General features: G+C 36.2%; 1 protein-coding gene across 4 annotated transcripts in view; it reads left to right on the top strand.

The window, feature by feature from the left end:
• The window catches only part of LOC121315078 (peptidyl-glycine alpha-amidating monooxygenase B-like), an 83,950-nt gene extending 61,352 nt beyond the window's left edge, over window positions 1-22,598 (top strand). For 2 of the 4 annotated variants that reach the window (XM_041248981.1, XM_041248988.1), the window contains 12 exons: window positions 4,141-4,458; window positions 8,065-8,194; window positions 11,806-11,922; window positions 12,400-12,472; window positions 12,901-13,111; window positions 14,043-14,246; window positions 14,369-14,487; window positions 15,746-15,845; window positions 18,008-18,061; window positions 20,460-20,675; window positions 21,354-21,410; window positions 21,811-22,598. In XM_041248981.1, the coding sequence (XP_041104915.1) occupies window positions 4,141-4,458; window positions 8,065-8,194; window positions 11,806-11,922; window positions 12,400-12,472; window positions 12,901-13,111; window positions 14,043-14,246; window positions 14,369-14,487; window positions 15,746-15,845; window positions 18,008-18,061; window positions 20,460-20,675; window positions 21,354-21,410; window positions 21,811-21,989 (1,778 nt within the window). In that variant the 3' untranslated portion in view covers window positions 21,990-22,598. The remainder of the gene's footprint in view (window positions 1-4,140; window positions 4,459-8,064; window positions 8,195-11,805; window positions 11,923-12,399; window positions 12,473-12,900; window positions 13,112-14,042; window positions 14,247-14,368; window positions 14,488-15,745; window positions 15,846-18,007; window positions 18,062-20,459; window positions 20,676-21,353; window positions 21,411-21,810) is intronic. The other 2 variants (XM_041248997.1, XM_041249006.1) reach the window with 2 other exon arrangements.
• Window positions 22,599-23,532: the final 934 nt, after the last annotated feature.

Below are 23,532 nucleotides of genomic sequence, written 5' to 3'. Positions count from 1 at the left end.
TTTTAACATAACACATTTAAATACAGGTTACAACACATATAAAAGCACATATTTTTATTTGAAAACAAGTCATTTATATTCATCTTGTGTCTTTTACACATAGATAGATAGATATTTCTATCAATCTTATTTAGCTGTGATTAAACAAAAACATAGTACAAGTATTGGTAAAGCTATAGCTGCAATAAACAACAGTGAACCATTGTAAATATTCTGTAGTGATGTAAAACTCCAGTTTTTGAATACTTTTTTTTTGTTAACAACAAATATACTAAAGTAAAGAATAGACCTAGATACACAGGGGATGATGTAAAGATACGTGCAAAGTGGTTTGCGACTGTAAAACACCCATATTGCTTCCACAATCGACGTTTTGCATGCGCAAACCTGTTTAAAAATAAAAATAAAAATCTGGTGTTCTTCAACCTTGGTCAAATTAGCACTTTGCCATCATGAATCTGTTTTAAATGATATTGAATTGTATTCAAATGAAGAATACACGGTGAGCCCAAACGTTATAAGAGAATGTAAGGATTTTGCCTTGCAATTGTGCAATTGCTCACCCTCCAAAAACTTTGCACCACCTCATACAAGGTGCAAGCCATTGTAGAAGCAGGTAATTAAGAGCAGTATAAAACCACACAGCTGCAGAGACCTGTCATTGGCCTCGGGATGGTTGCTGTGGTACACTTCCGGGTGCGGCGACGATTGGCTCTTGTTGAGGACAGGCAGGAAAACCAGAGGAGAAGGGCAGGACGGAGAAGACCCTGCATATTCAAACCCAGGTTCACTTTGTTTGGGATGCCGGAGGATAGAGTGGTAAGGCATGATCGTCTCACGCTGCAGGTCATCCTAGACCTAATAGCTGAATTTCACCTTTTCATCACCTGGTTGACTGTCCTGGTAACAACGATAGCATTCACTTTCTCCACTATAGAGGACGATATGGTTTCTTTGGTAGCAATTCAGTTTCATGCTTAGTAACCTCAGCTCCTCATCAGAAAACTTTCCTTTACTTCTCTTTGCGCCAAGAGGACTTTGCTTCCCTTCCTCTGTCATATTTTTTTTTGTTTCATTTGATTTTCTTGCTCCACAAATCTCATACAGCGCCTACTGGTCACCCTACTCCTTACTCGCCTCACCTCTGGGCTGTAAGTGCGGCCGCTAAATAGCCCGACGTACAGGTGGCACTCATTGTGACCCTCATGATCATGATTGTGGCTCATTATTTGTACATCTTGAGTAATTTACATTGCTCTTAAGTTTGCATAGGCTGCAGTGCAAAATAATTGTCTGGCCTCTAGGCAATTTGGATGGGTAAGATTTTCTAGCAAGACGTACTGTACGAAGTGCAAAATAACAATTTTTACTTGAGTTAATGAAAAAATTACTTTAACAGTGTTACCACTATAAGATCATTCCAGCTGTAGTGGAACAAGGAGGTTTACTTGACCCCCTTGTGTCAACGGCTGCATCAATTATTTTTTTGGGTGAAAAACCCTTGAACAAACTTTAAAATCATAATGGTCTTTGTCTGCTTCATCCCTCACATGGAGAAACATGAGGTAAATGTGGTAAATGGGAATTTTTGCACACATGTTCTGTTTGGCATGCACACATCACCAACCCTGGAAACCATTTCTCCATCACATGTGTTAATGTATCATCAACCATAAACAGGAAACATGACCCTGTACAGTATTGCAAAGAAAGAAAACTGTTTAGTGTCTTGTGATACGATTAAATAAGTGTGGAAGCCCTCAAAATGACACAGAGTTCAGGTTTCAGGTGAAGGGTAACTGAAATGTATTTGCAACAGAACAAACAAAATAATGGTGGGTACTGCCCCTTAAATACAGGCAACTATGACACATCACATAGTGATTTTGATACGGTATTCTGAAATATACACAGAAGCTTACAGTGTCTATAGAAAGTCTACACCCCCTTGAACTTTTTTCACATTTTTTTGTGTCGGTGCCTCAAAGTTTCATGTGTTTTAAATGAGGATTTTTTTCCACTTATCTACACACCATACTCCACACTGTTAATGGGGAAAAAAGTTTTTATTAAGAAAAAAATTATATATTAAAACTGAAAGATAATTGGATAAGTCTCCATCCCCCTGAGTTAATATTTGGTGGAAGCACCTTTGGCAGCAATTACAGCTGTGAGTCTGTTGGGATAGGTCTCTACCAACTTTGCACACCTAGATTTGGCAATATTTGACCGTTCTTTACAAAACTGTTCAAGCTCTGTCAAGTTCCTTGGGGAGCGTTGATGGACAGCAGTCTTCAAGTCATGCCACAGATTTTCGATTGGATTTAGGTCGGGCTCTGAATGGGCCACTCAGGGACATTTACCTTTTTGTTCCTTAGCCACTCCAGCTTTGGCTGTGTGCTGTGGGTTATTGTCATGCTGGAAAGTGAACTTCCATCCCAGTTTCTGCTTTCTTGCAGAGGGCAGCAGGTTTTCCTCAAGGACTTCTCTATACTTTGCTCCATTCATTTTCCCTTCTATCCTGACAAGTGCCCCAGTCCCTGCCGATGAGAAACATCCCCATGTGTAACACGATGCTGCAACCACCGTGCTTCACAGTAGGGATGGTGTTCTTTGGGTGATGCGCTGTGTTGGGTTTGCGCCAAACATAACGCTTTGCATTTAGGCCAGATAGTTCCATTTTAATTTTGTCAGACCACAAAACTCCTGAGTGTTTTTTTTTGCATACTTTAAACAGGATTCAAGGTGGGCTTTCTTGAGTAACGGCATCCTTTTTGCCACCCTACCATACAAGCACACTTTGACCAATCTTGGCCATGAAAGCCTGTAGCTCTTGCAAAGTTGTCATTGGCCTCTTGGTAGCCTCTCTGATCAGTCTCCTTCTTGCTCGATCATCCAGTTTGCATGGACGGCCTGATCTAGGCAAGGTCTTGGTGGTGCTATACACCTTCCACATCTTAATAGTCGTCTTGATCGTGGATATTCAAGGCCTTTGATATTTTTTTTTTTAATACCCATCCCCTGATCTGTGCCTTTTGAACAGCTTTGTACCGGAGTTCTTTTGAAATTGCCTTAGTACTCGTGGTTGAATCTTTTGCTTTGAAATGCACTACCCAGCAGAGGGAACCTACAGGAACTGCTGAATGTATCCTGAAATCATGTGGATCACTACAATTTAACACAGGTGGAGGCCACTTAACTTGGTGTGTGATTTTGAAGGTGATCGATTACACCTGAGCTAATTTTTGGTTGCTATTACAAGGGGTGGACACTTATCCAACCAAGCTATTTCAGTTTTTATTTTTAATTAATTTTCTACAGATTTCTAGAATATTTTTTTCACTTGGAAGTTGTGGGGTAGGATGTGTAAATAAATAAAAAAAACAACAAAAAAAACAATTTTAATTCCAGGCTATAAGGCAACAAAAGGTGAAAATTTTAGGCACTGTATTTCTCCATGAACAGTGTTGTCATGAAAACAAAAGTTCCAGACAACTTGTCTATGTTTTGACTGTCTAATTAGCTTTTAGTTTGTTAATTACATTAACGTTTAGCAGCACTTGTACCTTAATTTGTCTTCAGTACCAGTGCCATACATTGTGTTGAACTATTCCATACTATTTATAATTATGATCTACAGTGACCAAAGAAGTACATTTTATATTTAGTATCTTGTTTTCACACTTTGTCTGTTCAACTGTGGTTCTTGATCAACAAGAATTCTAGGTTTCATGAATCTGGGATAACTACCTACAAAATGTATATTGTTCATAATTCTCATTTTTAATTTACAAGAAAACCTCGACTCCCAGTGCATGAATTGATTTGGGTGCTTGACATAAGAGTTTATAAACTGGGCTGTTGGGTTTTCCCTCTCTAGTTCTAAAGAAAGTTAATTTCAAGCCCAGTGCATTTCCATGAATCCTATTTGATTGAACACTTACATGGTATGATGTAAAACACCTACATCATTTCATTTATTAGTATTTCTTCTTGTTTTCCTAATTCTTATCTACTGCAGCTTTCTCCTGTCTAAATGTGTAATAATATATTTGCTGTTCTTCTGCTCTATCTCATCTTAACTATTTACAGCCTCTTTGTTTCTTGTCCTTCCTTTTTCTTTTCCTTTTCTCTGTGCAGGTGACTTCTATTCCCTTCTTTCCAAACTGCTAGGAGAAAGGGAGGATGTGGTCCATGTACATAAATATAACCCTACAGAGAGGGCAGAGTCGGACCTGGTGGCAGAAATTGATAAAGTAGTCCAAAAGAAGGATCTAGGTTGGCCTGATAAAAGAGAGGTAGCGGAGTACGAGGAGAGGCCAAATCCAATTCTTGTAAGAGACAGAATTCACAAATTCCACAAACTAGAGTCAACTGTAAGACCTCCTGGGAACAGGATTTTGACAGCCAAACCAACCAAATCTGTAGTGGCTAACATGGGGAATGCCCGCAAATCAGGTGGGTTGGGGACTTGTTAAAACAGCATGCTCGTTATGAATCTAGATACAGACTATTATGTTGTAGTTGTATTATGAAGTAAAATGATTATGCCAGCGGGACTCAACAGAAAAGAATGAATTAATTAACTCCAATAAATACATAACATTTAAATCAATAAATAAGCAAAATTAATTCAAAAGTTGTGCATGCTGATGCGCTGGGGAGGGCATTGCATGATAATATAAATATAATTTTATATAAACTATTGTTAATTAGAATTAATACAGATGTAAAGATAGAAGTAAAAATTGTGTCAATATATAGAACACCATTTCTCAAATAAGTCATGGATTTGAATATAAACAATAACAAGTCGTTGTCATGCCGTTAAAAACCTATAAATACCTCCAATGTTTTGATTCAAACACATGCTTCCTTGAGAAAGATATGTACAACATACCGTGTGTGTGTGTGTGTTTTTGAATATCCATAGGATCACTCAATAGGATCCCCTGTGTCACTGGTTGCTGAGGTTAAAAGCTTTTATAATGAGTTTGTAATATGCATTCTTGTTATGTAGTGCTATCTAATTTGAAACTATACAAATTCACTAAATTGACTAGTATAAGAAGAATGTTATGACTCATTCCCTTCAGGTTTCCATGACGGCCAGCCATAATGGCATCCCACTTGTTTGCAATTGTGTTGTGGTCTATGTGGTATTGATTATGTTTAGTCTTGTTTGCTAATGTAGAGGTCCTATTATTAAAAATGCTGGATTTACCTGATAGATGTGCACTTGTAGGCTTGAGCACTGAACTGCTTACGTGCTGCAGCTTGATTATTCTTTACACATCTTCACCTCCAAAGATAAATAATTCATGAGGAAGACATTTTCCTTACAGTTACTCCATTGAATGTTACTGAGAAAATAAAACAGTGTAGGGAAAGGCTCAGACATTTGAGTGAGCAAATAGGCCACTAAAAGATCTGCATTAAAACTATGTGTGTATTATAATGAAATGTTTACAGCTGCTTTCACAGACCTTGATTAGCACTAGTCTCGGACTGCTTTAACTGAATTAACATTAGGTAGTCCAGGATTAGCATTAATCCAGGTCTATGAAATCAGCCATTGCATTTTGTTGTGCTTTTCCATGGGCAGTTTAATCCCTAGCAGACACACATGCTTGTAGTATAGCAGGGGAGTGTTTGTTGTCTGTCATTTGTTTTTAGCTTTTTTTATTGAACATGTATTTTATGATAACAAGTTAGAAGGTTACTACCATATTCCTTCAAATTTCCCACCCTCAATTTGAGGAAAAAATGAAACATAAAATAAAAGATGGATTTACAGACAAGGAGACAGTTTGCAGCCTTCTGCTGTCCCACAGAGCATTAGTTATGTGCTGCTTCTCATTTCCAGTCGTGATTACTCACACCTGTTTGTCTCCCTTTTTATGAACTGTGGTATTGCTTGGCATGTCAAACAATATGGGGGTCTGATCAGCATTTCCGATCTGTCCAAGCTGGTATTGTTTGTTTGAACTGAGCCTAATAATGAAACACTAAAATTGTAAAAGCTTCTCTTGGAATTCCTCCAGAAGCTAATGACGCTTCTTTGAACACCGCTAGTGATCGAGGTCAGCCAGTGTATTCAGGCAGGGACGTTTTTGTTTGTCTTTTCTCGGCAGTCAGTCACGTTACTGTTTTACTTTACTACAAAAAACAGAATTTGACTCCAAAAGTACTGAAAGCTATCTCCGATGTAACAGGACCACAGGAAACAACAGCAAGATCTAACAAATCTCACAGGTATTGTTATAAATTATGTAGATGCGATACTGGAAGCCTCAAGATGAGATGAAACCATTTTGAGACCCAATGTGACAACTATGAATATCACAAGTACCCTGAAGTGCTGAACTGGAATAGTAGCTGTAGAGGAACATGTTTATTTATAATCCTCATCCCTTTCTTCAAGAATGTTTGTTTGTTTTTTGTTGTTTTTTTTGGATTATGTAAGGGCTAATACATGATGTCCTGATTTTCTCCAGCAGTTTTAAATGAAAATATTTTAATAACAGAATAGTGGCATCCCAAACATGGAGGGCTAAAAGATTTAGGGTTGGATCAGTCATGACCTGTCAAAATCAGAACAAAATTCTTGTCTTTGTCTACTATACAGGTGGGGCCCCCGCTGCGTAATGAAATCTTGATATATCGGTGACCATTTCTTGCATTAGCAAACATTTCTAGGTGTAACACACGCCATCGGGGGAGGGTAGCTGACTTTGACCTTGACATCCTATCCAGTATGGCTGGGTGGCAGAAGTTTTTCTCATGGTAACATTATCTTCTAAACAATGTAATGGAATTTTCAGATTTTAGTGGGGATGTAATGAATATTGACTAGCAGAGGGATCTACTGGAGATGACTTCTGGCCTCTGATTTGTCTACATAACCACATGCATTGCTTTCAGATTTGACACATACATAGAGCTGTTTTCTATGGTTCACTTTTTTAACTTTCTTTACAACACCGTCAGAATATGAAAGTTACATGGACATTACATAATAGTAATCAGTGCCACATGCTGTAAATCATATTGTTGAGTTGCTTTACAGATGTTTTTGTATTAATTAAGGCATTTGAGCATGTAAATCACTCCTGATCGTTCTTAAGTGGCAAAGACCAAATTGTACTTCAATTGACGAAATTAACCCTTTACAGTACAGTTAAATTTATTTAATTTGTTTTAGTGTACTGTATGAAGCAGCTTTTTATAGTCTTGTAAAACATTTCATTAATAATGTTTGATTTTTGGGGGAGGTACTGTATGGGACCTACTTGTTTTTAAGAGGGTGCCCACTGTGCTCTTTTTATATCATTAGTGGATGATGTATCATTTTCTGAAATTCACATTTTACTGAATTTTATTTATGCACATTAACATTAATAATTGATTTGTCCTTAACAAAGAAAATAAAACATTGACTATAAAAAATAGTGTACACCGAGAGAGTCAAGAAGGATACACTATAGGGACATAACCTAATGGATAATGTTTGTATCATTGCACAATTATTGCTATTAGGTTATGTCCCATTGTGATTCACCCTGTACATTTAAGAGCAAAGAAGACATCATGTTTGATTTTTGGTTGCATTTTACTAAAGTAATATTATCCTTTACTTTTGATGGTTATATACCGTACTATAGCTGTGTTGTGTTACAATACAGAGTTGACGTTTTGGGAGCAATGGGGTGTATTTACTGTAGGCTATATAATGTAAATGGCAGCCAATCTGAAAATATATTCTGTATTAACCCTGCTGGCGTCTTCCCCAGCTGTGATTTATTGACCCCTTTATTAACCTTATTAAATACAGTAAAAAAAACACAGAGACAATAAGTCCGCTATAGAACTGGTTTTAAAACTGAATTATTCACTAATTTAAAAAGTTCAAAAATCCCTTTGATACAAACCTGTGTTTTTTTGTGCTGCTATTTTGTTTGTATTTTTTCACACACAATAAAAAATGATCTGCTTTTTGGTGTTCAGGTGCACATTTTTATTTGAAATGTTTGTCTGCCTATTTATTTATTTATTTAATTGTAGGTTATCATTTGGAGGAAATGACAAACTGGCCTGGGGCCGATCTCCAGCTTGGACAGGTTTCTGGATTGGCTCTGGATTCTAATAATAACCTAGTTATTTTCCACCGGGGAGACCACAAGTGGGGTGTAAAGTAAGTAGGTGACCTGTTACTATATCTTGTAGATTTGCTTTACAGTGTATTTGAAAACAGGGCATTTGATAGGCTTTCCTGGAAAACTTCAATACAAAACCAGACAGGATGTCTTTCTTAAGTTGGCAAGGCTCTATATTACTAACAAACCCAGGCTATTGTTGTGATTGTCGTCTCTTAATATTACAATTAGAAAGTGCCCAAAGACAAGTGATCAAATGTATTAACAATTGCAACATAACATAATTTAGATTTGTGGAAGGTAAGAAACTTAACAAACAAAGGTAGTTACTTTTTAAATTAATAATTTATGTCCTTCAAATTACATTTATTGTGTGTGTGTAGCTTTAGTCTTTCTTTTCTATGTTTTAAAACATAGTAACTACTATTACTATATTAGAAGTTGCACAGTTTCTGCATATCTCTCCATTGTGAGATCACATGGTTTAATTAAAAAGAACTTTCCATTCAATTGTACACTGAAAATTTGCATTGGTTTTGTTTTCTTCTACACCATTCATTTTGGAGTGCATTTTTTTGAGAAGAAAATATTTTAAATATGAAGGTCGTGAAGCAATATCCCCTGGTTGTTACTCTGTATTCATAATTTCATTGCTATAGCTTTATATTTCCTGACTTCCCCATCTAACTTACAGGACTCAAGGGCTCCAGCATTTCTAGTTTTAGCTTTTACTGATGTGTGTAGGACACACTGCAAGTGACACGATTTGCAAGCTCTTAAGAGACAATGTTTGGGGGTAGGGGAGCATCAATCCTAAGACTGGAATATGTTTATTATTTTCTTTGTGGACATTTAGCCATCCAGTGCTGACATTGGATATTGTGTCTTGACCAATGTGTTCATTGACAGCGTGGTATCCAAAGTCAATAAAAATAATACAGTTGACTGCTTTGGACAGTGGCCCATCACGTGCAGGACTATGGAAAAAGCTTTTTTCATTAGATAGTTACTATCTCCAGATAGTCCAAAGAAAATTAATAATACAGCAGAGAATTGTCCAAGCAAAAGAAAAAAAAAAAAAAAAAAGATTAACAGCCAAGGACTTAAAGAAAGATTTAGAATTATCAGGCATAATGGTGCATGAAAGGACAGTACAAAGGCACCTGAACACAAAATAATTATATGTATGTAGATATCGCTGCATTTCACATTTTAAAATGGACTGATATGTTTGGGGAAAAAAGGGAAAAGCCTTCAATGAAGAAAACCTTGTACCTACAATTAAATGTGGAGGCACAGTACAGTTCAGAGACTGGAGACATGTGATTCTAAAAATTGAATGAATGCAGCCACGTTTCAAAACATTCTAGAAAGTGCAATGATACCAGCTCCTAGTAGGCTGGCAACTTCTTCTAATAAGTCAACTCTAGTGTTCTTGAAAACAAAGGTAAAAGTACTGGAATGGTCTTAGCAATGACCAGATCCCAATCTGAAATACTTTGGACTGATCTAAAAAAAAAAAAAAAAAAAAAACCTGTAGCCAAGCATTATATCCAATCTGTCTATATTGAAGGAAATATGCAAGACAGAAAGAGCCCATATTTCACCAACAAGATGTAACATACTGTACTGGTTAAGAATAATCATAAATGTCTAAAAGGAATAGTAAAAGCAAAAGGAGGACACACAAAATACTAAAGCAGAGGTGCCAATACTTTCTGTCATGAGTCAATACTTTAAATGAAAAAAAAAATTGGATGTTTTTTGATAAAGATTATTTGTTAAAATACTATAAATTGTGTATTTTGCATTAAAAGGTGATTAAAGCTTACTTTAATCTGTTACTTTGAATTGTGGTATAATAAGCATAGGGTGCCAGTATTTAGGTCTGTGATTGTGTGACACTTAGGATTTCAGTCAAGCTCCAGTACTGACAGTGGACTACTGCTGCAGTCTGGCGCCACCATACTTTACGTTTTAATATATTGTTGCTCAAAATAATTATGTAAATGCTGCATTATATTTTATAACACAATTAAAAATTAGGCTTACCTTAAAATCTGAAGCATTGTAATTAAGCCAGTTATTTGATACAGGTATGTATGACCGTGTAGTTTCAGAGTAAGTATTTTCATAGTTAATCATTTGTATGATTTACTGACCACACAGAGCAATAATAATGCATGACATTGTCGCTGCATCTAAATTAAACTGACTAATTCAGTTACAGCATGGAAAGCGTTAATGATGAGTAACAGTGCTCTTGCAATAACTCTCATTTGATTGAGCTGTGTACCTGGGGGCGGAGTTAATTTAAAGCCATGTCATTGGATCAGCCATTTCAAAGCTATTCTTTCCAGCAGTGGTGAGCAAAAAAATAAAGAAATAAATAACCGTGAAAATTGTTGTACGAGTCCTTTATAGTATAATGTGAGGTGTATCTGTTCACCTGTCTATGAATCTTGCGACGCAGTCACTTACACTATACTGTGCATAATACATTATAAATAGGCTTGCTACTTTTCAATATTAATTGGTAAAGCTTGCTAAACATCGAATTCCCAAAAAATATGAGTTTGACTGAAAATAAGTACATAGGATAAATGTCGGTAAAAGCACTCGCTATTTTTTATATTCTTACCAGAAATAATAATTTAGAAATCTTCTCTAGTTTGTGCAGTTTTTATACTTGCTGTCTGTCCTGTCTCCATTCCGCTGTGAATAGCAAGGGGTTGCTGTGAATGGCTAGGCTAGGCTACTGTAGTTTCACTGTCAGTCAGTTCATCCTGTTCTGACAGATCTCATTAACTCATTAAGCAGCGCTAGAATACCCTTGTTCATTTTAAATGGCTGTCAGTCATCAAGACCTGCACCAACTGTGCACTTTCATTTGCAAGCTATAGCACCTGTCATTCAAAGTGCCTACTTTTGAAATTAGCGGGTTAAGGTGTATGTAAACTGTTGCTATAGGTATATACAGTGACGGCTACTAGTTTAATTTGAAAATGGGGTACAAGAGGAAAACACTTAATGAGTATTGTGCACAAGCCCCTCGAAGTGGGCCCATCTGCCTTGCCTACCAGTGAGTCCAGCTGTGCTGAAGCAGGAGAGGGGTGGAGCTCAGATTCCAAATAATAAATGCAAGTTAGTTCTGTTCAACTATCTAATGTTTTGTTCTGCGCTTATTATTTTTACTCGTAAATTTATGATATAAAAGTCTGCGTAATACACTTTTATATGTTGCATTTCCTATAGTTTATTTGAGCCAATTTTTTTTAATTTGTGTAGGATCTTTATCTTAACGTTATTTTAATTAGAATGTTTGTAATCATGGTTGTGTTGCATGTTGAGTATCATGAAGGGATTTCGCTAAATGAGATGTTTCCCAATGGCATAAAAAGTCTGTTTTTTTTTTTTAAAGCATAAAGGTCGATTTCACACTTCCCCTTCTTGAATTGACAAAATATAGATTGAAAAAGAACAGTAAATTCTTTCTAAAATAAATGTCAATATTAATCATTGATTTGGCCAAAAAATAAATAAATAAATAGAGTAGTAGCAAGCCTAATTTAGAAACCGCAGCAGAGAACGTAAGAAATTTGTATTATTTTTTGTACCTGTACAGTAATTGAGGATCTTTTTGTTTCAGTTCATTTGACAACCAGCGCATCTACCAGCAGCAAGGATCCGGTCCTATTCAGCAATCTACAATCCTAGTGATAAACCCAGTTAAAGGAAAGGTCCTTGGATCTTCAGGAAGAAATCTGTACGTTTTTCTATGTGCCTTTTTAATAGTCATATTTTAAACAGCTGCTTGTGAGCAGATATCATTCATAACGTAAACACTAAATCATAAAATCTGAGTAAAAACTAAAGAAACATCTTTAGTCTGGAAGAACAGACATGTCAATTCATTTTTACTCACGTTTGCATACACATTTGCATCTGAACAAAACAATTCCAACTGTCCATTTAATGTCAGAGGGTCTTATGTCAATAACGATGGTATTTAGATCTTTAGGTCTACTTTTGGATATAACTTGAGAACCACTTGCCTCAGTTTGATTAAGCTTTGTATAGACATTTGTTACACAAAGCTATTCATGTATACTCTGTATGCTCTATGTAACTGTAAATCACATTTCTTATGAAAACATTTCAAATATGAAAAACAAAATCAAATATCTAAATGTAGAGTCTGAATTATAATTATGTAATATATATATATATATTTTTTTTTAAGTTTCTACATGCCTCATGGTATAAGCACAGACAAAAATGATAACTACTGGGTCACTGACGTGGCACTTCATCAGGTAAGTAAATGATTCTCAGTCCTTATTCTGCTGGCTAAAAACATTAAAGCTGCATTAGCTACTAGTGACTGGCAGGTTAAAGTTTAACTGACTGGTAGTGTATTTTGTTGATATCAGTAAAAAGGAATGTAGTCTGCAGAAATCACACAATGCATAACAAACATGTCATGGTAACTATATGCATAGCTACTGACTTGATTAAAGTTAGATCTCTTGCGGCTGGTTTTACACATTTGGCACTAATCTTGGATAATATTACCCCAGATAACAACATAGTAGTCTAAACTGAATGCAAATCTTGGTCTGTGAAACCAGTACATCACAGGGAGCAGGTTTTGTTGGGTATCTAGACCTCCCCTAGTTTTTTGTAACTTTCTTTTATTAAATGAAAATGTAAATACCATTTCTTCCTTTTCATTTCCCTTTAGGTGTTTAAACTGAGTAAAAACGGGGAAGAAAAACCCCTGTTGGTCTTAGGACAAGCCTTCCAACCTGGAAGTGACACTCGTCATTTTTGCCAACCTACAGATGTGGCCGTGGATCCTGTTTCTGGCAACTTCTATGTGTCAGACGGCTACTGCAATTCCAGAATCATGAAGTTCTCACCAGAGGGGAAGTACATAATGCAGTGGGGAGCAGGTATTGAAATATTACTAAACTGTATCTAAAGGAGTACATTTTAGGTTACTTGTCACGAATAGCACTCCTAAAGCTTCTTTCATACTCTACCCGAGTCAGAACCTACCCAGGTCAGGACCCGGTGTCATGCAGGCCGGCTACATGATTTCACACTGTATTTGATAAAGCGGGGTTGCCTTGGGTGACAGACACAAGTAGACAATACGTGTATCAATGCCCCGAAAGCAGCTTGTTACTGACGCTTTCATCCAGGCTTCTCTGGATTGAACCATCGGCCCAAATGTTATTTGGAGCAAATGTTTCTTCATGCCTGCTGCAATCTGATTGATGGTGTGACTCAAGCAACAAAAATATGGCTAAACAGAATAAACAAAAATGTTCCTTGCGGCAGTGATACCTTCAACAGACGTGGCTGTTTTTTATTTCATCAGCCATCATGCATTTTGTTACGCTCAACCCAGGTCAGAGCGTGTCAATCCACATCCCGAGGTGGGTCGCTGGGACCCGGGTACGACCCAGGTACGTTGTTTCACACGATGCGGGACTGTGACCAAGGTAGCCAGAACCCGGACCCGGACCCGGGTAGAAGTGCCAGTGTGAAAGGGGCTTTACTTTAGCTAGTTTATTAACAGATTTTTTTTTTTTCCAGAAAATATTGGACACTGCGTCTTATGCTCCTTTGGCAAACACCTTCTGTGCATCCATAGAGCATGAATAAAACAAACATCAGCAATGAGCTTGCCTTATTTGCCTTGTGTGCATGGGTCAGACCTGCCTCAGAATGACACCTTATAACGGGGTAAAGGAGCAGTTCAGTTCCCATGCCAACCCAATCTTGGCCCTAAACAGGATTGGAACCCTTGAAAAAGGCTTGTACATTAACCCAATCTACCACCTAATTAATTATTATTGTTCTTTGTTTGTTTTGCAGGATCTGCACACATGCACAGGCCAATCCAATTTAATGTTCCTCACAGTTTGGCTTTTGTAGCGGACCGAAGAGAACTCTGCGTGGCTGACAGAGAAAATGGTCGAATTCAGTGTTTCATCGCAGATTCTGGAGAATTTGTTAAAGAGATTAATCACAATGAATTTGGAGGAGAAGTCTTTGCTATCTCTTATGTACCTGAGCATGGTATGCATGAGTCAAGCGTATAATCCATTACATTATTAATAAATGTGATCTTTTAAATTCACTAGGTTTGTTTTTAAAGCTTCATACCTTTTGTTTTAAATGCTTTTTTTTGTTTGTTTCAGGTGGCTTAATGTATACAGTAAATGGAGAGTCGATATATGGTCAGCTAGCTCCTTTAAAGGGATTTATGATGAATTACTCAAGTGGTGAAATTTTAGACACCTTTAGCCCAGACTCGCAGGTAAAAATAAGAAATAGCTATTTTAAATAATTTTTCGATGATGCTTGTTTAATGGGAAATAGCTTAACATGTATCTATGTGTCATGTATTTATATTCAATGTGTTTTGGTGTTACAGTTTGACTTGTTTGCTCTGCTCTGCATATTCAGCTAGCTAGATAAGAGTGATATGCCAAAATTCCAGAAACTGTCGATATATAAAGGTTGTGTGTTGTCATCATAAAACAAAACAAAAATCACAGAAACTGTTTTTCAAGAAGTTAGAAATATACCAGAGATGGCATTACCAGCTAAAGTGGGTTCTTCAAGTAATTAGTTTAACAGGGAAGGATGGTTCCATCATTTTGTTATCCTATTTGGATATTTGTACTTGTGTAATCACCAGTATTACTAAGGAGACGTCCAAAATGATCATCAAATACAGAAAGCGTACACAGCATTCTCTTTTTTAAGGCAACTTTTTAGCAACTACAAAGAAATATGTCATGTATGACCGAATCTACCTAGTTATTTTATTTCTAGTTTTCAGTAGAATCTTTTTTGTATGGTACGATGTACTGTATGAGATTCCAGCGACGCTTTGAAGACCTCGCACTGCTATCTGTACAAATATGTCTTGCTGTACCATTTGGCATTCCAAATGATTGCCCATGATATACATTGTTATTGCTAAACAGGAAGGTGCTTTATAGGCCCAATAGTTATTTTTACTATATACACAGAGATGTGTAGAGCTTGTTGGCGCTCCAGTGCTGTTGTGCACTGAAAAGGAAACATGACAACTAAAATCTGGCAGCTATAGTACTTTTGCATGAACACATGTGAATATTTCAAGCTATATAAAAATTTCATTTTTTTTTTTTTTTTTTTTAAATCAAAAAAGCACACACTTTGCAATCCTACAATCCTAATGATGGAAAAGCACACGCTTTGTACGCTTTCACAAATTCTTGGGTGGCCCCTAAGTAATATAATTTTATAGCCGCAGCGTCTGCTTCTAAATACATTCCTAAAAGCTGAATTTCTGAAGTGAAGTTGTAATTCTGTAGTGTAATTGTAATTCCTGACCCAACTGTAGTTAGTAAAGGGTCATGTTCTAATGAAAACATCAGCAAACCACAAATCACTTTAGAAATTCAGCTTTTAGAAACAGGTTGAAGAGGGACTGCTCTAACAGTTCGTAAGCATGGTATATAACGATAGAGAACACATTTAATGGGATATTAAACTAATACTTTAACATGTATGTTTTTTCCCAGGACTTTCGAATGCCGCATGACATTGTTGTTACCAGAGATGGAACCGTTTATGTTGGAGATGCAACCACTGACACAGTGTTGAAATTTGTCTCTTCAGAAAGTAAGAGTTTTAGATTTTGCTCCATTTCATTATTATTATTTCTCTTGATTTGTTAATCAGTAATGTATTTAATTTTAAATGTAGTAGATTTGCTGTAGAGGTGAAACCAATTCTACAAAAAGTGAGAAATGTGACTAAACCTGTAAAAGGGTCCATATGGAGTAGTACTGTCAGAATTTATTAGAGGCTTGATTTAATACGGCGTAAGCCACAGCCAGTGAAAATACAGAATAGATTATGGCAGATATTACCAGAAGATGCGACTTTTGTTTGGGCTAAACTTTGTTTTAAAATGATTTGGATTCTGTTTGTTACATGCAAAATACTAAATGCTATTAGAGAAAGGAAGAAATTAAAGGAAACTGGAGTAGTCCTCCTTCAAAGTGTACATGGTACATTTCTGGGGTACATTTGCACCCCTGTCCAGCTATCCGAGGGATACTATTTATTTATTTATTTATTTTTCCCACATATGGCAATCACAGCTCCTGCTTACTAAATTGTTGATTCTTGTGGAAGAGCGGGGGGGAAATTATTGATTTGTCCCTACATATTTATTTAACAAATAGTCTTTTTTTTTTTTTATTAAACCTGTGCATCACTTTCTATAATACATTAGTTTCCAGCACTGTATGCTTCACAGTACCATGGTTATTACCTGATATTGTAAAGTATTGGAGAAAAGTCTGTCTTCAGGTAGCAAAAAAGTCTTTCTTTTACTGTACAGGCTACCACACGCAGCTCCTGTTTACTTTCAGAAATGAGTGCTGAGATTTTGCGGGAAATCTAGAAGTATTGATTTAGCCTTACAGGTTAATGTAATCCTGTGTAGTCAATTTACTATTTTAGAATGAGTGTCTCTGTGTGTATAATACATCAGTTTCCAGCACTGTATTTGTTTACTACATTATGTACAGTAACCTGCTTATTTCCTCATACAGTTAGTTGAAAAAATATAATTTTATTCCGCCAGTTAAAAAAAACAAAAAAAACAGCCTGTGTTGATTTGTAGAATTGATGCCTGTGAGGGACAACAGGCAACTCAGAGTAAATGTGCCTCATCTGTAGGACTTTGATAACAGCAGTGTTTGGGTTGGCATTATTTGTGCACTGACAAAGAGTGAAGCTGCTTTTTAATAAAAATACTTTGCACTTCAAAACAACATTTATTCAAAACAGAACAGTTGAAATAATAATATAGGCCATAATATTTGTGTGTTATTGCACATCTTGCAATATCATTTTCTGCATTGTGTGCAATTTCTACACGATTCCAGAGCTGTTTTACGGAATAAAAAATGATACAGTACATTCAATACCATATAGCCTATTGTATTACCTTCCCTCAATTAGGACATTATACTGTACTTTGGGACTCCAGCCACAAGGAAAGTAGATGCACACATCTCAAACAGATGTGGAAAAGAGGAGAGTGCGCCATGTGAAAAACTCATAAGACTGTGTTGCTACAGGCCCCCCTATCACATGTTTTATGTAACCTGTTCTGATTTAAGGTGACTTTATCCTTTTTTTTTTTTTTAAAGGAGATTGTCTGACATGCCAATTCAAAAACATGTCATTCTACCCAAAAGTGGGTTTACTCAAATATCCTGAAGCATTGTTAACGTGCATCATTTTGCATACAACATAGGAGGCTGGTAACAACATGAAACTGTAAATCCTAGAACACTCTAAATGATGAGAAATGCCATCTGAGAATTTTGATTTGTTTAAGTGAATTTGTCTAGGGTTGTTAAGTAGTCTGCAGTGTTCTTTTTTGTGACAAGAATAGCAAATATGAACAATTTCTCCAGAATTCTTGACCACAGTATACAGGAAAAGAAAGTCCTAAATAACTAGTTTTATTTTAAGATTTTGCCCATTTATTTTAATATTTTAAAAATGCATTTAAAAAAAAAAAACACTGTATAGCTTGAGATTAGCTTATTCATTTAGTCTTTTAAGACTTATCCTGGGGGCAAACTGAGGGCAAATGTGTTGCTCTAAAACTAATCTGGATAAAATATAAAGATTAAGTAACAAAAAAAAATCTTTCTTCTGGATGCTGTCCAAGTAAAATATAATTTTTTTTAATGAAAAGGCCCAACTGTTTTTGATCCTGTTTTTTTATTTAATATATGTGCTCCATATTTATATTACAGAAGCTGAACATCGCTCAGTAAAAAAGGATGGGATAGAAGTTCACGAAATAGAAGGTATGTTATTATTTTATTGTATGAGAACATAAAATGCAGTCAATAACTAATGCTCCTGGGTCCCCAAGTGGATCACTTGGTAATGGCATGCCTGCATGGTGTGCAGCTTGAGTTATAGTCAGGAGGAGCAGAGGTTTGTGTCCTGGCTGTGTGAAGTCACTGGTCTTTGCAGCAGATTCCACATGGAGCATCACATTGATTCTGGCGCTTCTGCTGTTTAGGGAGGCATAACGAGCAGGGGCAGTGTACATTGTTCCCCCAAGACAATGTTGATGGGATAGCCTTAGTTTGCACACTGTCTTAAATGTTGATCTCAAGGGTTTGCTTGAGTGTTATTTTGGAAACCTGATAAGGATCAGTCTTCTTTGGATCAATTAACACTTTCTTCAGCGGACTGTGGGATACTAGAAGAGTAATGGTGGTCCTTTATGTTTCGGTTCCGAACTTGCTAGGACTTTCTTCCAAAACAAATCAGGATGTAATGCTGAATTTAGACCCTAATTGTCACCAGCCTTTCTTATTGTTGGTTGGCTTTTATAATATTGACCAATGTTTACCAAAGTGGGGGTCGAGGCAAGGTTTCTGATGGGTCTAAAAAATCCCCCAATCGCAGGCATGCATTCCCAATGCCCATGGGGGCTCTCCTGCAAATTGGCTGCAGTTCTCTTGTCCGCACCCCCTCCATCCCCAGGTTTGTCTGCCTCATCGTTACAATATGTTAATTTAATGCCATTTTTTGATAATAATTAATTTGATAAAAGCAAACTTTTTAGCAAACTGTAAACCTGTCAAAGCCTGAATGCTTATATAGTGTAGTTACAAGTAAATTAAATTTGGCTTTTTGATTGGTTAAGAAGTATTTCAGTTACTGAATAGTGAATCGTTTTGGGTCGTGGGTTCATTATTCCTATGTTCATTTGGGCCGCCAATCAAAAAGTTTGTGAAACGCTGGTATAGACTGTAATAACGAGGACAAGGTAGGGTACATTAAAGATGGGAAACTCAATTCCTGGTTTGACTATTATTTATTTATTTGGCAGATGCCTTTATCCAAGGCAACTTACAGGTGTTACAGGGCAGTACAGAGTTACAATATAAGATTAATATTTAAATACAGTATAGCCTACAGTAAGTGCAAGTAATACTACTAAAATACAATTTGAGCTAAGATGCAATAAGTAAGAATTACAGGTTATATCTACAGTTACATGTTAGTAGTGCAATAGTTGAGCATCCAGTAATGTGGTGCTTCGGTCAAGCAAGTCCAGTGCATAGTAGATCAAGGAATCTACAAGTGCAGTCTAATACAAATCTGTTCTTATTTGGGCTAAAAGTGTGTTTTCCCAGTCAAAGACATTGAGTCCAAGTTGAGCCAGTTTATTGGAGGCACTGATCCCATTTATCTCACCATGAAAACAAAGTTGGATAAGGCAGAATTGTTTATAGCCTTAAACTATTAATTCCCATTACATTCCTAAACTATAGCATGATATTATAACGTATACAAATTAAAATAAAATTAAAAAAACTGGGAAAACTATGTCCAATACAATTCCACTACATCCTATTTAGTGTACAGATACCATCCTGTGCATAGAACATTGGCACAATTCTTAAGATCAATGACAACACCACCTTTTTTTTGCATGTTTAAAAAGTTTTTTTTTTTGTGATTTAATTTAGTAGGTCATGTAATTTTAAGACCCTAGTTGTCTTTTTTTTATCGACAGGACATGCTCGGCTGCTCAAACTGCACCAGATGACATATTTCACAATAAAGGACAACCTATTCTTAACAAACATAACAATTAGAAATCAGTATGTTGATAAAGAATGACACATTTTAGCTGCCCATGCTTCCTCCATTAAAATATCCTAATGCACTGCAGCACATGTGTTCTGATTAGTTGTCAGTTTGCTTACTGCTGCCTACTGTTGTAATTACTGAAACCTACCCTTTTTTATTAGTAGTTTTATATCAAACACATATTGGGTCTGTTTCTTCCCGGTGTAGAACTGCAGTAGTTTAAGGGGGTGGAAAAGAAAGAACAAGCAAGAACTTCTGAGGAGTTTAAGAGCAAGTTTCTGAGGAAGTAAAACATTTAAAAAGAAAGTAGCCTGTTTTTCATATATCTAGAACTTTCCCTTTTAGTTAATGTTTGCTCCACACAGATGTTTGTTTAGTTTTTTTGTTTTGTTTTTTTAATGCATGGATTACTTTAGAATCTATGATGCAGGTTATTTGTTTAAATTGGTTTTGTCTTACACAGCAAGTCATTGGTTTCTTCGTGCTGAAATAAAGCTTGATTTGTTTGTTTGATCGTTAGTTTTTTATACCAAAAGAGAACCTGTTTGTTCTTGGAAGATATACTGATTTGGTTTGTTCTTTTCTTTTAAGAAACAGAAACCATTATTCAAGCAAAATTAAAACCCCCACCCAAAGCACATGAACTACCAAATGAAATCCCCCAAGAAGTGAAGAAAAAAAACCTTGTGAAGCCGGCCATTCCAGGACTTTCACCAGCGATTATCACCGCCCTGCTGCTAATTCCTCTTGTTGTTCTCATATCTATTGCTGCTTTCATACAATGGAGAAAAACTAGGATGTATGGAGGTAGTCTACTTTTTCTTTTTTTAATTTTAAAATGTGTGTTTTAAAATAGAGATGTAAGGTGCTTTTTAAAAAGTGTATAAAGAAACTGCAAATTGATTAAGGAGCAATGCAAAGAACTGGATTCTGTTGAAAATATTTTGCTCAGATGCACAAGGGATACAGGAAATCTATAATGGGTTTCTCATAAACAATGCAGTGTTCAGTAACTGTTAAAGCTTGTGGTTAGGACTGTGAAACACAGACAAGGTTGTACTGTTGTCCAGTCCTGATTTAAATGAATGAGTACAAAGGAGAGGTATGAGTATATTGTGGTCCAACATGCACTTGGTTAATGGTACAGGATTTTTTTTTCCAAAGTGATAATGATATCGGACCACTGCAGCACTATATCAGCAGTATTTAGAGAGAGACGGGGAAGTGACAGAGACCTGATTTTAATCTTAATCTTTGGCAGTATTCGAAAGTCTGAGACTCAACCAGATTTCTGAGCTCAGCGAGAGGCATCAGTACTGATGTGAAGTGATAATCAAACTCACTCAATGCTTTGCCAGTTATTTGAAGAGGACTGTAAAAGATAAAAATCGTTTTCAGGCTACAGTTTTCTATTGCTGCCATTGCTAAAGGTATTCCCTTGAGACCTGTCATATTTGACCTTTTTACTACTTTCTTCTTTTCTAGAAGGTACTGAAAAATTGGACTCCAGTTCATCTGGAGGAATCTTAGGAAAACTTAGAGGTAAGTGGGATAGACTAATAAATAGAATTAGAAAGTGATAATAACAGTAACTTTATAATGGACACTGTTTGTTTTTCTCAAGAATTGCTTCCACGATCAAGGTAACATTTGAAAAAAGCAGCATTTTCACAGGGACACACAATACCTGTTAGTAAATGCCTTCAGATATCCTTCAAATCCTGCTGCATTGTTTTTATACACTAGATGACTTAAACGAATGAGCTGTATGCAGGATTTCACTACTGATGCCACACTAATGTTGTTAGAAGATGTTTCGTATATCAGTATAGGCTGTGAAGCAAAGGTTGACAGAAACGGAGTATAGAACCAAAAAGGTGACCTTTTGCAGATTGTTACTGGGCAAATCGATATGAACTAATGTCTATTCTCCCGTGCACAGGAAAGGGCACCGGTGGTCTTAATCTGGGAAACTTCTTCGCAAGTCACAAAGGCTACAGCCGGAAAGGATTCGACAGGCTGAGCACAGAAGGTAGTGATCAGGAGAAGGATGATGAAGCCACAGACTCAGAAACAGAAGAGTACTCTGCCCCTCAGCCTCCAGTCTCCTCATCTTCCTGAAACTGAATTGGAACACCAAAACTCTGAACAACGCCTACTTCCCTATTGCTCATGTGTTCAGGATGTATATTTAATTGTAACTGTCTGCATTGGCTGCCAAGAATTTATTTATTTGTGTAAAATTCCACTTCTGACTGCCATTTTGTCCAGTTTTGTCATATAAATGGTACCAGATTCAAAACGCTGGTAGTACAAAGGTGAATCATTAGAAATCTTTCTAGTTTTTTTGTTTGTAGTGTTTATTTTTATACTTTTTTGCAATAGCTTCTTCCAGCATTAACCAGCCAAACACCATGTTTCTGTTTTCATTTGTGGGACTTGTGGTTGAGAGAATTCTTAACTGTACATTTGTGCCTTTTCAAGTATCAAGTGTGCCACATGAAAAGACAGAGCTGCTGAGTTTTGTCTTCTGTTTTTTCCATCTTATTCATCGAAAGGTAAAGGATAATAAAATCTATTCTGTATTTAAAATTGTATTTACTAATTTTTCCTATTTTGATGTAGTGCTGAGATGTGTCTGATATTTATTGTCAAATACTGAGGTTATACTATCAGAACACTATTTTCAGTAACAATGTAATTTGTGTAATAAAGTGTCTGCAAAGCATAGATTTATGTACTGTCTTGTGTTCTTAATCATTCAGTATTTCATTCCTAAAAAAAAGATAAAGCCTACGTTTTTAGCATTCGTCTTACTCTAGGTGGGTAGTTCATAAACCATATCTCTGTATGCACAACAAAGCCATCTATCAAGAACACTTTCCTTGACTGCCTTTTAAAACCCTGGTTGCTTTTTTTACTTTTAGAATATTGTTTTCCCACTAGACAGAGTCCAGTTACTAAGTGACAGGCTTTACATACTGTTCAAACATCAGCAAAAAAAATCAAGAGAAGCCATATTCAAGTACCCAAAGGAAGACTAGATTGTATCATTGGCGTAAAACAAGTTTAAAGTATTCAAACAACACCTGAAAGTAATATCCTCATCAAGGGTATGAATAAGGGTATGAAAATGTGTTATTATAAAGGCCAACAAGACCTACATCCACAACATGTTCAATAGAATCTTTTAACAATTTACAGGTGGATCAAAATCACAAATAGTCCCTATAGCTTGCCTGTAGTACAAAATGCATTCAAGTTTTCTCAAACATGTAATTCAGTAGTTGACCCAGATTCTAATGAAGTCATGACTGACCATACATACCATTGGATCAATCATTCTCAAGTAACAGCTAAAAGTTGGATATGCAGGTAATTACAAATAGAAAGGCGCTTTCACTATAACTATTGATGGAGATATGCATTCCCTACAATGGATGATGAATTAAGTATTAATAAACTATAATTAAATTAATTGTCTGTAGAAATCAATATAGCATTTTCCAGTGTTATATTTATTTATATATATATTTATATATATATATATATATATATATAAAATCACATACACAGTGCCTATAGTAAGTATTCACCCTCCTTGGATGTTTTCACAGTTTGCTGTGTTACAACCTGAAATCTTCATGCATTTAAATGGGATTTT

This window comes from Polyodon spathula, chromosome 1 (genome assembly GCF_017654505.1).
Source record: "Polyodon spathula isolate WHYD16114869_AA chromosome 1, ASM1765450v1, whole genome shotgun sequence".
NCBI classification, from domain to species: domain Eukaryota; kingdom Metazoa; phylum Chordata; class Actinopteri; order Acipenseriformes; family Polyodontidae; genus Polyodon; species Polyodon spathula.
This window is presented reverse-complemented; position numbering and strand designations above follow the sequence as displayed.